Raw genomic sequence first — 14,221 nt, 5'->3', positions numbered from 1 at the left:
AGCCTTCTTCCTCTTCCCCCCCCCCCCCCCGCCCCATACCTGCAGGCTACATCAACACTGCAGGCTTCTTGTGCAAGAACTGTTTTGCACAAGAGTTCTTGCACAAAAGGTCTTGTGCAAGAGCACGTCCACACTGCCGTGTTTTTCTTAAAAGACTTGTGCTGCGCTGCTACACAATATATTTGCTTGCTTTGAGTGTTGGAACCTAAGATTAGGCAAAACCCTGGTTTCTTCCTATGCATTTAATAAGACTTCTTTAAAATACTGCCATCTCTCCTTCCCCTTCATGTAAGCATCCCAGGAAATCGTGCCCATCAGTTCTCTGAGGGAGTCAAAGTCCGCTCTTCTGAAGTCCAGGGTGTGTATTTTGCTACTCTCCTTTCTTCCTTTGATCAGGATCCTGAAATCTACCATCTCATGATCACTGCTTCTCACGTTGTCACCCACTTCTACTTCCCCTACTAGTTCCTCCCTGTTTGTGAGCAGCGGATCAAGCTGCGCATGGCCCCTGGTCGGATCCTTCAGCACTTGAGTCAAGAAGCTATCCCCAACGTTCTCCAAAAACTTCCTGGATTGTCTGTGTACTGCTGTATTGGTCTCCCAACAGATATCAGGGTGGCTAAAGTCGCCCATGAGAACCAGGGCCTGTGATCTGGAAGCTTCTCTCGGTTGTCCAAAGAAAGCCTCGTCTACCTCATCCACCTGATCCGGTGGTCTAGAGCAGACCCCAACCGCAACATCACCCCTGTTGCTTCCACCTCTAAACTTAACCCACAGACTCTCAACAATCTTTTCTGCCTCTAAATACTGGAGCTCCGAGCCATCATGCTGCTCTCTTACATTCAGTGCAACTCCTCCTCCTTTTCTCCCCCGCCTGTTCTTCCTGAACAGTTTATACCCTTCCATGACAGTGCTCCAGTCATGTGAGTCATCCCACCAAGTCTCCATTATTCCAATCAAATCATAGTTCTTCAACTGGGCCATGGCTTCTAATTCTTCCTCTTTGTTTCCCAGGCTTCTCGCATTTGTGTATAAACAACTTAGATAACCAGTTGATCTCCCTACTTTCTCCATCCGAATCAGGGGTCCTCCTTTGTTGCTCATTCCTCGTGTTTCTTTCTGGTGTCTGACTTCCTTACTTACCTTGGGGCTTTGGTCATGGTCCCGCAACGAACCTAGTTTAAAGTCCTCCTCACTAGGTTTGCAAGCCTGCCTGCGAAGATGCTCTTTCCTCTCTTGGGGTATGTCTACACTACCCTCCTAGTTCGAACTAGGAGGGTAATGTAGGCATACCGCACTTGCAAATGAAGCCCGGGATTTGAATTTCCTGGGCTTCATTTGCATAAGCGGGGAGCCGCCATTTTTAAAACCCCGCTGGTTCGAACCCCGTGCAGCGTGGCTACACGGGGCATGAACTAGGTAGTTCGAACTAGGCTTCCTAGTTCGAACTACCGTTACTCCTCATTTCACGTGTTCGTGCCCCATGTAGCCGTGCTGCACGGGGTTCGAACCAGCGGGGTTTTAAAAATGGCGGCTCCCCGCTTATGCAAATGAAGCCCGGGAAATTCAAATCCCGGGCTTCATTTGCAAGTGCGGTATGCCTACATTACCCTCCTAGTTCGAACCAGCGGGGTTTTAAAAATGGCGGCTCCCCGCTTATGCAAATGAAGCCCGGGAAATTCAAATCCCGGGCTTCATTTGCAAGTGCGGTATGCCTACATTACCCTCCTAGTTCGAACCAGCGGGGTTTTAAAAATGGCGGCTCCCCGCTTATGCAAATGAAGCCCGGGAAATTCAAATCCCGGGCTTCATTTGCAAGTGCGGTATGCCTACATCCCCCGCTAGTTCGAACTAGCGGGGTAGTGTAGACATACCCTTGGTTAGGTGGATCCCATCTCTTCCTAACAATCCTTGTGCCCGGAGCAGAGTGTCATGGTCGAAGAAACCAAAGCCCTCTCTCTGACACCATCTGCGCAACCACGCATTGACTTCCTCAATTCAACTGTCTCTATCTGGACCTTTTCCTTCAACTGGAAGGATGGACGAGAATACCACTTGCGCTTCTAATTCCTTGATCCTTCTTCCCAGCACTACATACTCTGCTGTGACCTGCTCAAGGTCATTCTTGGCTGTATCATTAGTTCCTACATGGAGAAGCAGGAAGGGGTAGCGATCCGAAGGTTTAATCACTTCTGGAAGACAGTTGAGCCCTTTAGAGACAACAGACACATTTGCACACAGTGCCCCAGCGCTCGGCCCTGTGGGGCTCACCTGGGTGTTTAGAACAACAGGATTAGCATTATCTGGGCTTGCTGATCCACTTGCTACTCCTGGGCACTCTCGTCTGATGTGTCCAGGTGTCGCACACAAGTGACACACAGGTGGCGGGGACCAGTGGCAGGGTAGGGGAGAGCAGGGCTTCGTGCCTCGAGGGAGAGGAGTGGACCTGGCAGTGGCCATGGGCGGCCCATGCCTATATGCAAACTAGGCAGCTGCCTAGGGCGCCAAGTTACATGGGGCGACAAATTCCAAATACCCTGCCACTTCCATTTCCTCTTCCCCTTCCGGTGCCTTACCTGGAGCAAGGCTTCCCTGCAGCCAGGAGGGGGGTAAGTCCTGGGAGAGGCGGCGTGCGGGGGGGTTTTCCTTGTGCCATGGGAGGGAGGGTCGGCCCTGGGGGGTGGAGGAATGCGAGGGTTTCCCCTGTGCCTTGGGAGGGGGAGGTGTTGGCCCTGTGGGAGGAGGAATGTGGGGGTTTCCCCTGTACCGTGGGAAGGGGGGTCGGCCCCAGGGGAGGCAGGCACTGGCTTCCCCGGCACCACGGGAGGGGGGTTCGGCCCTGAGGGAGGAGGAATGTGGGGGTTTCCCCTGTGCCATGGGGGGGTTGGCCCCGGGGGAGGAGGAATGCGGGGGCTTCCCCTGTACCGTGGGAGGGGAGGTTGGCCCCAGAGGAGGCAGGCGCCAGCTTCTCCTGTGCCGAGGGAGGGGGGGTCACCCCGGGAGAGGCACATGCCGGCTTCTCTCTGGAGGAGGGGGATCTTGGGAGGAGGCGGGTGCATGGGACTCTCTCCCCCGACTGGCCCCCAGTTCCCTCTCCCTGGCCCCCAGTCCCAGAACTCCATCCCCAGCCCCTCAGCCCCCAGCCCCCGCCCCCGCCCCCCTCTCCCCAGCACAGAACCAAAACCCTCACTGATATCTGTCCTTGGGGTTGGGGGGGGGCGCCGATTGCTTGGTTCGCCTAGGGCGCCAGTTGCAGGCAGCTAGTCTAGGGCCGCCCCTGGCAGTGGCAAGAGCAGCCCAGGGAGGAAGCAGCCGGCAGTGGGGAGGCAAAGCAGGTTCCGGCTGGACCCTTCCATGCCCAGCTGGAGCTGCAGATCCTCAGGCGGGGCATGGAGCTGTTGCATCTGGCTGCCCAGGGCTGAGTCAGAGCCGTCACCACGTGGGCCACTGGAGCAGCTGCCACTCGCAGTGCGGGCCACATGGACTGCAGCTCCATTCAGGCTAGGGCCAGGGCCGTGGGGTGGCTGCTCCTGGGATGGGGCAGGAGCTTGTCCCCTGGGAGCAGCTGGGGCTGTGGCTGTGCAGCTCTGCCGGGGGGGTGGGGCGGGACTGACATTTTTGGTGTAGGCCCACGCAGGGGGGCTCCTTACAGGGAACTCTGGTGATGGGGTGGTGGAGAAGGGGGGGCTCGGAGCATGCTGAGCGGCCAGGGAGAGGAATGGGGAGTCCTCTCTCCCCGCCACACCCCTGAGCAGCCTCACTCCAAGCCCCGCGTGCGCAGACCCATCTCAGAGCCTGCACCCCCAACTAGAGCCCCCCACCCCCCGCACGGCCAGCCTCCTCCCACACTCCAAAGCCCTTGTCCCTACCCTGGCCACACCACCTCCATATTAACCCTCATAATAAAATTCATTCCACACAGGTAGCAAGGAAAAATGAGAAGGAACTTTGGCAGGGGGGAGGCAGAGCAGGGGTGGGGAGTGGCGGGGTAGGGGGTGAGGGGAAGGGGGGATGGCAGAGTAGTGCGGGGGCTGGCCCAGGCCCCACATTCCCCTAAGAACAGCGCTGTTGGGTGCAGGGGGTGGGGGGAGAGCAGCCGATGGATGGGGGCTGGGCCACCAAGCTGCGGCTGCTTCATGTGTCCCAAATGTCATGGTGTCCTAGGCGGCTCCTTATTGGGCGTGATGACCCTGTTCCTGGCAACCAGGCTGCAGAGACAACTGGATGCTGCTGCTCTTGTGGAGACGGGAGGGACCCACTTGTTCTTGCAGCTGCGTCCGGAGCCCGAACCCGCCTCGCCCCCGCTATCAATGTGTCTAGCTGGGGGCGGGGGGCTGATGTGCAGGGTACAAGCTTGTAGGATCCGGTGCAGGTGGGGGGCTGGAGGTACCTAAAGTGCCGGCGCGTGCAAAGGGACCGGGGCGGGGGGAGCTGGCGGGGGGATGCCTTGTGCCATAGGGGGTCCGATGTTTGGGAGTTTGAACTGGGGGACGCCCCTTCGAGCATCAGTTTCAGTTTCCTGGACTCGTTCGTGCACTTCGAGCAGAAACCCAAGAGCCTGTGGATGGGAGAAATGAAACTTAAAGGGGGGGGGGGGTAATGGAGTCATCTGGGGAAGGGGTGGAGCAAAGGGATGGGGATAAAAAGGCGCGTCCGGCTCGTGTCCTGTAGCAAATCGACACCCTCCTCTCCAGGGCGGCCGCGTGTCCCGCGCCCCGTCCAGCTGGGCAAGGTAAGGAGCCAGCCAGCCCTCTGCGCAGCGCACTGGCGGGGGGGGGGGAGGCGTTGGGCTTGTAACCTCCCCGGCGGGAGGGGGGGAATTTCCCCGGTCCGATGGGCAGGGACCCTGTTTGTGGCTTCCGCTGCGGCACGGGCAGCGCAGGCTGAGCCCGGGGTAAGTGGCGGCGTCTCCGAACGTGAAGTCTTTACATCGGGAGTCGGCGCCTTTTAAACCATGAAAATCCAGATCAACAAAGAGCCGGATAAGAAGGCAGGAGGCGGGGCGGGGCGGAGGCTGGGGGGGGGGGAGGGTGGGTGCCGGACTTGGGGCAGGGATGGAGGGCTCAGGGCAAGGGGTTGTATTTATGGGGGGGGGGGGTAGCTAGGACAGGGGCAGTTGTGTCCGGAGCCCGACCCCGCCCCCGCTGTCAATGTGTCTAGCGGGGGGCCGGGGGCTGATGTGCAGGGTACAAGCTTGTGGGATCAGGTACAAGCGGGGGGGGCGGAAGTACCTAAAGTCCCGGCGCGTGCAAAGGGACCAGGGCGGGAGGAGCTGGCGGGGAGATGCCCTCTCCCAGCGCAGCGACCGCGGCTGGTGCCACAGGGGCCCGGTGTTTGGGAGCCGATCCGTGCGCGTGTGAACTGGGGGAGGCCCCTTCAAGGCTTCGTTCGTTTCCTGGACTCGTTCGTGCGCTTGGAGCAGAAACCCAATAGCCCGTGAATGGGAGAAACGAAACTTAGAGAGCGGCGGGGGGGGCGGGCTGCAGGGGGGGGGCGGGCTGCAGGGGGGGCAGGTGATCAGATGCAGGAGTCAGGGTAGGGGACGGGGGCTCATGGCAGGAGCGGTGGAGCAGGGCTGAGAGCAGGGGGGTGGGGGTGCAGGGTAGGGGGTTGGGTGTGTGGTGGGGCTTAGTACAGGGGGGCGTAGGAATTAGGGAGGAGGTGGAGGGTTAAGGGCAGGGGGCTGGGAGATCTGGGGAGGGGCTTACCAGGATTGCCCATGAAGGCGAAGATGGTACTGCTGGGGGGGGGGGGCACAGTTTCCACTCTTCCCTCTTCCCCCCCGATATCTCTTCAGGGGGGCAGTGGCTTCTGGCCCTCCCCCAGTGTGTCCTGGAGTGTGTGTGTCGGGGGTGCTGGGCTGTGGTTCCTGGTCGATTTCCCCCCCCCATCTCTGTGACCACTGTGCCATTCCCCCCCCCCCCCAGCATCTCCTGGGGGTGGAGAGGCTGCCAGGCTGCGGTTCACAACCCCTTGGTAAGAGCAGCATCACGCCGGGCAGTGCGGGACTAGCTCCCCTGGACATACGGCTACCCAGGCAGATGCTCTGGGCCAGGCACTGGGAGGTTGCTAGCTGCTGTCCGGGGGCGGATGCGGATAGACAGAACAGGCGGGAGTGGATTGCGGATCGGCTGTGAGATGTTTCCAGCCGATGTGGATGGGTGGGTTGGGGATCCACGTTGTGCTAGCCACACGGGACTCTACCTGGGAGTTCTCCAGCGGTATTGCGGGGGCATTCAAGTCCTCCAGACCAGTGTTGCTCAGCCTGGAGGATGCAGCCTGCAGGGGGTCACAGGCTGGGATCAGGAGCGCTGCAAGTGCAGGGCTGGCATTAGGGGGTGGCAAGCTGGGCAGCTGCTGGGGGTTCCATGCCAGAGGAGCCCTGCAAAGCTAAGTTCTGGGCTTCAGCCCTGCCACGCTGGGCTCAGGGGTCAGACAAGGCTCCCCAGTGGCCACACTCTTGTCTCATCCCTCCAAAAAGCAGCCCCTCCCTTTGCATATTATGGAAAACAGTCCCTTTCCTGGGACTTCGGTTCTCCTGGCACAGCCCAACCCCGACCTTGCTTTAAGTTAAGAGAAGAGGAAACTTCCTACCAAACTTGGTGGCCCGAGCTCTTGCAGTTTAGGAGGAGTTCTTGAACAAAGGGACTTGCAGACAGACACACAGACAGGTGCACTCTAAGGCTGTGTCTACATTGGCACCCTTTTCCGGAAAAGGGATGCTAATGAGATCAGTCGGAATTGCAAATGCCCTGGGGATTTAAATTTTCCCTGCGGCATTTGCAGGAACATGGCTGCCGCTTTTTTCCGGCTCGGGGCTTTGCTGGAGAAAAGCACCAGTCTAGACAGGGAACTTGCGGAAAATAAACCCTTTTCCGGAAGATCCCTTGTTCCTGATTTTAAGTAGGAATAAGGGATCTTCCGGAAAAGGCTTTATTTTCCGCAAGTTCCCTGTCTAGACTGGCACTTTTTTCCGGCAAAGCTCCGAGCCGGAAAAAAGCGGCAGCCATGTTCATGCAAATGCCGCGGGGAAAATTTAAATCCCCGGGGCATTTGCAATTCCGACTGGTCTCATTAGCATCCCTTTTCCGGAAAAGGGTGCCAATGTAGACACAGCCTAAAAGTACAGCTCCATGGATTGTGTTGAAAGTGAAAGTCGGCAATTGTTCAGTCCGTGTGCTGGGCCCCTTCTGTATTGCCATGTGCTGCGTTCTAAGCCAGCATAGGCACCAAGGCTGTGGCTTTCCTGGGACTGGAGCACCCATGTAGAAAAATATAGTGGGTGCTGCTGGGGGAGGAGAAGCAGGGTCAGAATAGCCTCGGGTGAGGGTCGAAAGGGGGCAGCAAGAGGCAGGGTGGGAGTGGATACCTGGGGGAAGAGGTGGAGTGTGGGTGGGGCCAGGAGCACAGTGGTGAGTCGTGCACCCCCTGGGGAAGCAGAATGTCAGCACACAGCAAGTCTTTTTAAGAGAGGGGTAACTTGTGGGGCCCAAATCAGCCTCCTGGAAGGGGTACAGGAACTGGGAAAGGCTGAGACCCACTGGGTCAAAAGGGACCATCTAGCCTTAACGTCCATGGGCTGGCTTATAACGCACAGCCCTGTGGAACAGGCAGCCGGTACTGCCGACGCGCGGGTGGTATGATCTGTGGACTGTCTCTGAAGGGCATGGGAATGGGACCCCTTTGGGGAAGGCTCGATCTCCGTCTCCCCTCCGGCAGAGGGGATGGCACCTCTCTCCTCCATGTCCCTGCCCCCCGTGAAACGCCAGGCAGCGGCGCGGTGCCAGGGCACAGAGATGGTTTCCCTTTTGTACCTGCAGGTGCCTCACGGGAGGAAAACTCAAGCAGAACCATGTGGCGCCAATCCCAGCTTCTCTTCCTGCTGAGTCTGCTCCTGTCCGGCGGCTCTGCGTATGCAGGTACCTGTAGTGTTGCTTATCTCCCTGGCCCCTTAAAATCAAAATGAGGTTGGTGCTGGGGCCAGGGCCTGCATGGATGGTCCTGGGGCCTGCATGGTTCTGCCGGTGTCCCTACCCTGGAGGTGAGGCCCCCTGCTCCGTGCAGTCCTTGCTCTATTCCCAGCACCCCCCTAAACTCCCAGGGGCATGGTGGCTGCTTAGGCGACAGCCACAGTGTCACAGGCTGGCAGGGTGTAGCCCGAGAGTACCCCTGAGCGCTCTAGTGAAGACACGACAACGTCTCAGGGGCTCCCAGCCTCCTGAATCTCTCCAGGCCTGGCCTCTGCCCACACATCTGTGTGCTTGTTTCAGGTGGTTTTCCTGTGGTGTGTAACGGCAGCTCGTCTCCTTCCGAGCCCTTGGGAGGGGGCAAATACTCCTAGAGCGGCGCCAAACGTGAAACCAAAGGGAGAAAACGCTGGGCACTGGGACCTGATCCTGCCACTGGGTCCCTGCACGCACGTGGCTCTGAGCACAGGACCAGGGTGTGGAAACAGCCTCGGCTTAGGTGCCCCTCTGGGTGTTTCAGGGAAATCTGGCTTTGATTGGACCCGTGTAGCAAGTACAGAAGGGGGTGGTGGGAATTATGACACAGAGAAGAGTGGGAGGGGATGGGGGCATCGTACGAGACCGTGTTGTTTGAGGAATTAAAGGCTGTGTTGTGATAAATACGCACACGCTTTATAGATTCTGAGCCTAACTTGCACCGCAGCCTTTTCTGGCTGGAAGGCCCAATGGGTCAGAATCCAGATCACTGCTTCACCTAGGACAACATAGCGACATGCTCGTTGTAGTGTATAAAGGAAGTTGCTACCCTCTGCATGCAGAGAAGGCGTGTCGGTGTTCCCACGCGTGGATCCGACTGCAGGGTTGTGGCTTAAACAAGCCTCTCTCCCCTGCCAGGATCCATTCTTAGCTTGTACTAGAAGATTTACCCAGCGTTGCTCAGGTCCTTCAGGGCAGGGGCTTGAGGATGTGGGAGGCTCAGGGCAGGGGTGGGGATGTAGGAGACAGGGCAGGGGTTGGGAGGTGTGTGGGGAGACTGAAGGGAGGGAGTCGGGTGGCCACTGGCTGCTCACTGAGGCTGTCCCAGCGTAGTAGGGGCTGGACTGCCAGCTGCCAGCTACTTTGTGGCTCTCTGGAGCTGTCGGGTGAGCGGGGGTGCTTGCTTGCTGCCCCCCAGTGGTCATTCTGGATTATAACTGTGCCTGCTATTACAACCCTCCCTCTCCGTTCGATGAGAAACAATCCCATTCCGCACACATCCCATTGCCCAGCCACAACCAAACCCTGACCTTGCTTTAAGGTATGATAAGAGGAAGCTGTCTGCCAAATGTGGCGGTCCTAGCTCTCACTGTTTAGGAGGAGTTCTTGAACCAATAGACTCACAGAGGGGTGGACGGACACGCAGACACAGACAGATGCACAAACTCTCTTCAATATATAGTAGATGTGCATAAAGCAGCAAACATTAGAAACATTTCCAGCCTTCTCTGACCCAGAAACCCCAGTAAAGACAAAACTGTCTCTGCCTGTCTCTGTAGATGAGGAAGAGGACGGCTGCGGATTCATGGATGCTCTTCCTTACATGGTGGTGGGAGGAGGTGAGTTATTAATGCCCCTCCCCAATGGAGCCTGGGCATCCAGGGACAGGGGGAAAGGTGCATGGCCCTGGAGTAGTCCCGTCCATGCAGCGCAGGGTCATAATGGTGTTGAGTTTGTTTGTTCTCTCCACAGCACAAGGCGGGGCAGAGGTGGGAACATTTTTTGGCCACTGACCCACAGAAAAATCAGTCGGGGGCCACACACAAGTGAAAAGAAATAAACCCCTCACTGATGTGCCCCCAGCTGAGGAAAGACTCCTCACATTCCCCTTGCACATCCGAGCCTGGGGGGCCCAGCCTAGTCGATTTTGTGTGCTCCAGCCCCACAGTGGGCAGTGGGGTGGCTGGAGCGCCAGCCTGGGCTCCCCAAGGCTGGAGGGGGCCCTGAACCTCGCGGGCCGGATCCAGGCACCACATGCAGCCCCCGGTCCTGAGGTTCCCCACCCCTGAGGTCGGGGGAGAGCGGCTGCTGTCTAACGCTGCAGACAGCCCTTAACTCGCTAACCGGGCTTTCCTCCTCTGTGGCGAAGCCTCGCTTGGGCCGGCCGGTGTGGGTTGTGACGGGGGCTGAAGCTGAAATGCCTCCGATCCAACCAGTCTCTCTTTGCTGCAGCTGCTCTGGTGTATGCAGGACCAGCCGTGCTGGGTGCGTTGGGCTTCCAGGCCACCGGCATAGCAGCCGAATCCCTGGCTTCCTACTTGATGAGCTGGTCCGCTGTGGCTTCGGGTGGCGGCGTGCCTGCAGGGGGAGTCGTGGCCACGCTCCAGAGCCTCGGTAGGTGGCACGTGCTGGAGGCTGCCCTGTGCAATGAGGATTTCAAACCCTGCATGGGCTTTAGCAGAGCCGGTTCCCCTTTCGCTTGCCTCCCTCGCTCAGGAGCGTTACGATGGGGGTTGGCTTGTAAGAAGAGGAGGGGGGGCTGGGAGTCATAGCACTTGGGGGGGATCTAGGGGTCCCGATGGAGACCAAATGCCCCCCTGCGACATGCAGGCAAGAGATGAGAGAACCCCTCCCCAGGGAGTTACTGTTCAAGGCCAGGGGCCGGCCCACAGCCCAGCGGGAGTATCAGGCTGCGGGGGCCATGTGTCTCTGTGCCATGGGAGGGCTTCATGCACCTCCCTGCCCCCAGCACCATCTCACAGCTCCCATTGACCGGAAACTGGCCAATGAGAGCTGCCTGGGCTGTGCTTGTAGTACAGGCAGTGCGTGGAGCCCACCTAAGGGACGTGCAGTGTGCAGAGATGTCATTTGAGTGGTTTATGGGGGTGTGGCAGGCAGGGAGCCTGTCTGAGGATCCCACAGGGCAGCTGGCTGGGAGCTGCCTAGGGTAAGCAACTCAACTCTCTGCCCCCTTTCTGAACCCATATCCTCCCCCAAACCTTGCACCAATTCCCTGCCTCTGGTCACAGCCCAAACCTGTGCATCTCCTCCTGCACCCCTGGCCCAGGTCGCAACCCTCTCTCAGACCCTGCACCCCTCTGACAGCCCTCTTCCAGGTCAGAGTCCTCACCTGCACCCAAACCCCTCCTGGAGCTCCCACCCCTTCCTGCCCCCCAATCCTCTGCCCCAGGTCACCTCTGCCCTAAGTCATCCAAACTCCCTCCAAGACCCCCACCCTGCATATCCTCTTTCCAGAGCTCCACTCTGCACTCCACTTCCATCCCAGACCCCGCGTTCCCTCTGTGCACGGTGCAACCCTGGCAGTGGGGGAGGGCTCCGTGCGCGGCACACAGATAGGGTTGCCAGGTGTCTGGTTTTGAACTGGACAGTCCGGTATTTGAGGGTTCTGTCAGGGAAACAAATTGAGAAAATGCCGGAGACAGAAAATGTCGGGTATTTTCTAATTAGGTCAGTTTTATTATTAGCAGGAGTATCAGTATCAAATTTTTATTATTTTATTATTAGCAGGAGTATCAAACCCAGGGTTGTGAGTTCAATCCTTGCGGAGGCCATTTAGGGATTTGGGGCAAAAATTCATCAGGGATGGTACTTGGTCCTGCTGAGAAGGCAGGGGACTGGACTTGATGACCTTTCAAGGTCCTTTCCAGTTCTAGGAGCTAGGCGATCTCCATTATTATTTATTTTATTTAGTACGTAGTTGCGTCCTGCCTGGCTGGTACACGCTCACACTGAATGAGTCCCACTGAGTGAGCGTGTCTACCAGCCTGGCCGCAGCTACACAGTAGAGAGGCAGGGGGTGGGGGCAGGGCCCAGGGGGGATGGAAACCCCCAGGCCGGACTCGCCTGTGCACCCCACCAGGACTGTGTGCAGGACGGGCAGCACCCCCGGATCTGCATGAGTCCTGGTCAGCTCTGCTCCCCGCCATCCGGTTCCCCCCGGCAAGCCCCGCTCCCCCTGATCCTCTCCCAGTTCTGCTTCCGGTTCTCCCCCCTCCCTCCCCGATCTCCCACAGATCCTCTCTTGGCCAGCACTACTCCCCTCCCGGCCAGTCCCCCCTCCCGTTCTGAGATCATGTATGTCCAGCATTTTTTTGAAACCCATCTGGTAACCTTATGCACAGATGGAATGAAGAGTGCGGTCGTTGACCTCTTACCAAATTCTTTGAGTGCCCCCCTCTCCCCGCCATCAAAAACTTTTACCCACCCAGGTCGAGGGTGGGAGGGAAACACAGACCAAGCGGCAGCGACTTGTTGCAGGCAGCAGAGGCAGGGACAGAAGCCAGGAGCGGGGACTCCTGCTTATGCAATGGGGAAGGTCAGCGTGGGACCGTGACTCTCCCCGTACTGAGCGTGTGCAGGCCGGCGTCTCGCCGGGACCGTGCGGGCGTTGGCTCTCCCGTGTGCCGCGGCTTGTCTGGGGTCTGCACTAGCCAGTCATCACCTTTGTCATTGCTCCAGGGGCTCAAGCAGGCAGTGTGGCGTGGGGGTCGATTGGCAGCAAGCTGGGCTACTCTGCCCACCAGAACTTCATCTGCGGCAAGAAGCAGAAGTCCAAGAAGCCGTAATCCCCCACCGGCGCCCCTCCCCTCCCCTCCCCTCCCCGCCTGAGCCCTGTCGGAGGGCTCCAGCGCTGAGCTTTGGGTGATTCCATTTCTGTTTGTAGTCTCTCCAGCCCTGCAGTGACTAATATTCTGCTTCTCCGCTGTCTGCAGGCCCTGGTTGCGGCCGCCCTCTTAGCCTCCAGGCCCACCTGTCCCCAGCCCTGCCTGGGCTCCCGCCAGAGCATGGGGCTTGCCGTGCTCTGGCAGCGTCCCTGACAGAGTGGAGCTGGGGCTTGCAAGCCGCCATGCCCTGACTCCGCTGCCCTGCGGGTGCACCAGGCAGGCAGAGCAGGGTGGCCTGATCCCCTTCCCCAGCAGGTGAAGCCCTGAGTACCGGGGGGGAGGGGTGAAGTCGATGTGGGGCGCACACCTTCGTGGGTTCACACATTTTTACCGGTGCCCCTGGCCAGAGCATCTCTCCCTCCCGCCCCTTCCAAGGCCAGCTGGGGGAGAGACGAGGCAGCCTCATTGCTCCTTCCTCCCTCCCCAGTCACTGTCCACCCATCCGTGTTCAGGGCCTGCCCACCTGTCGCTTTCTGACGGTCACTGTGGCTGCCAGATTTCGTCAGGTCCTGGGCAGGGGGGCTGGCTCTGGGCCCTGAGAAGAGGCAGGGCCGTGGGTAGAAGGGTGGGGCTGGGAGCTGGCCTCCCCTCACAGCCCTTCAGCACCAACCAGGGCTCTGGTGGAGATTTAAAGGGCCTAGAGCTTCAGTTGCTGCTGTGGCTACAGCCAGGAGCCCTGGCCCCTTTAAATCACGAGCCCCACGACAGCTGCCCCCTCTGCCCACTCACGGGCAAGTCTGCCCTTACAGCGTGTGCACGTGCCCGTTCTCCGGCCTGGCCGCTGCGCTGTTCACGGCCTGACCCTTGCGCATCCACAGGGCACAGCCCGTCGTGCAGGCTTTGTTAGCCCCCCCTTCACCAGAGGTGTCTCACTGCAGCCAGAGTCATGGGGTGCACGGAGCAGAAGCAGCGGCTGCTCAGAGGGGGGGGGGGTCTTCCAGGATCCGGCCACTGGGCAAACTGAGCACCCACCAGATCGCCGCTGCGACGCCTGGTCTCCTTTGAAACCAGAGTGCGAGTCAGCCAGAGGAACGAGGCATTTTCCCGGCAGCCCCAGCAGCTCGGGTGTTCTCTGGGGTCATCTCTGTCCACGCTGAGCCTGTATCGCCTTTGTGCTGGGACGTGCCCCGCCGGGCTCACTCCAGGCACCGTGCAGCCCTGTCAGCTGGGGAAGGCTGGTGCTTACGGTGTGATTCCCTAGTGCAGTGGTCCCCAACCTTTTGGGGCTGTCGGGCACCCGGGGGCGGAGCCGCGCATGCGCTGCACGCCCTGGGCACCATGGCAACCACGGGCACCACTGCCCTAGTGAGAATCAGTTCTCCTGACCACCTGGGGCCCTGTGCAAGTTGGAGCACAGCTGTGTAGCCTACCAACTGTTATCTGCCTTGTCTCGGCCTACTGAAATGATCTTCACTTTGTTTTAATTAATTAATAGCTTTATTTCATCTTTGTTTTTCCTTTATATAGATTTAAATATGCTGGTAATGCAAGGGGCTTGCAGCGTTCATTTTCTGTAAGATGGTTTATAGCAGTAGATAATCAGTGAAATACCTGTTTGTCTTTGTAATTTTCCATAAAGGGGTGAAGCAAGAG

At 58.8% G+C, this 14,221-nt stretch overlaps 1 protein-coding gene across 3 annotated transcripts; it reads left to right on the top strand.

The window, feature by feature from the left end:
- The first annotated feature begins 4,593 nt into the window (after positions 1–4,593).
- On the top strand, positions 4,594–14,220 carry IFI6 (interferon alpha inducible protein 6). Of its 3 annotated transcripts, none has more exons than XM_075909145.2 (5): positions 4,594–4,732; positions 7,821–7,919; positions 9,503–9,562; positions 10,176–10,337; positions 12,423–14,220. In XM_075909145.2, exons 2-5 carry the CDS (start codon positions 7,853–7,855, stop codon positions 12,527–12,529), a joined length of 396 nt encoding a protein of 131 aa, XP_075765260.2. In that variant the 5' UTR covers positions 4,594–4,732; positions 7,821–7,852; the 3' UTR covers positions 12,530–14,220. The 3 variants fall into 3 exon arrangements, with proteins under 3 accessions (XP_075765260.2, XP_075765261.2, XP_089629530.1); XM_075909146.2 differs by lacking the exon at positions 4,594–4,732 and adding an exon at positions 4,859–4,894; XM_089773404.1 differs by lacking the exon at positions 4,594–4,732 and adding an exon at positions 8,271–8,466 and having other exon boundaries at positions 7,815–7,919.
- The last annotated feature ends 1 nt before the right edge of the window (position 14,221 follows it).

Source organism: Pelodiscus sinensis, chromosome 26 (assembly GCF_052426305.1).
Source record: "Pelodiscus sinensis isolate ZL-2025 chromosome 26, ASM5242630v1, whole genome shotgun sequence".
Lineage (NCBI taxonomy): Eukaryota > Metazoa > Chordata > Testudines > Trionychidae > Pelodiscus > Pelodiscus sinensis.
This window is presented reverse-complemented; position numbering and strand designations above follow the sequence as displayed.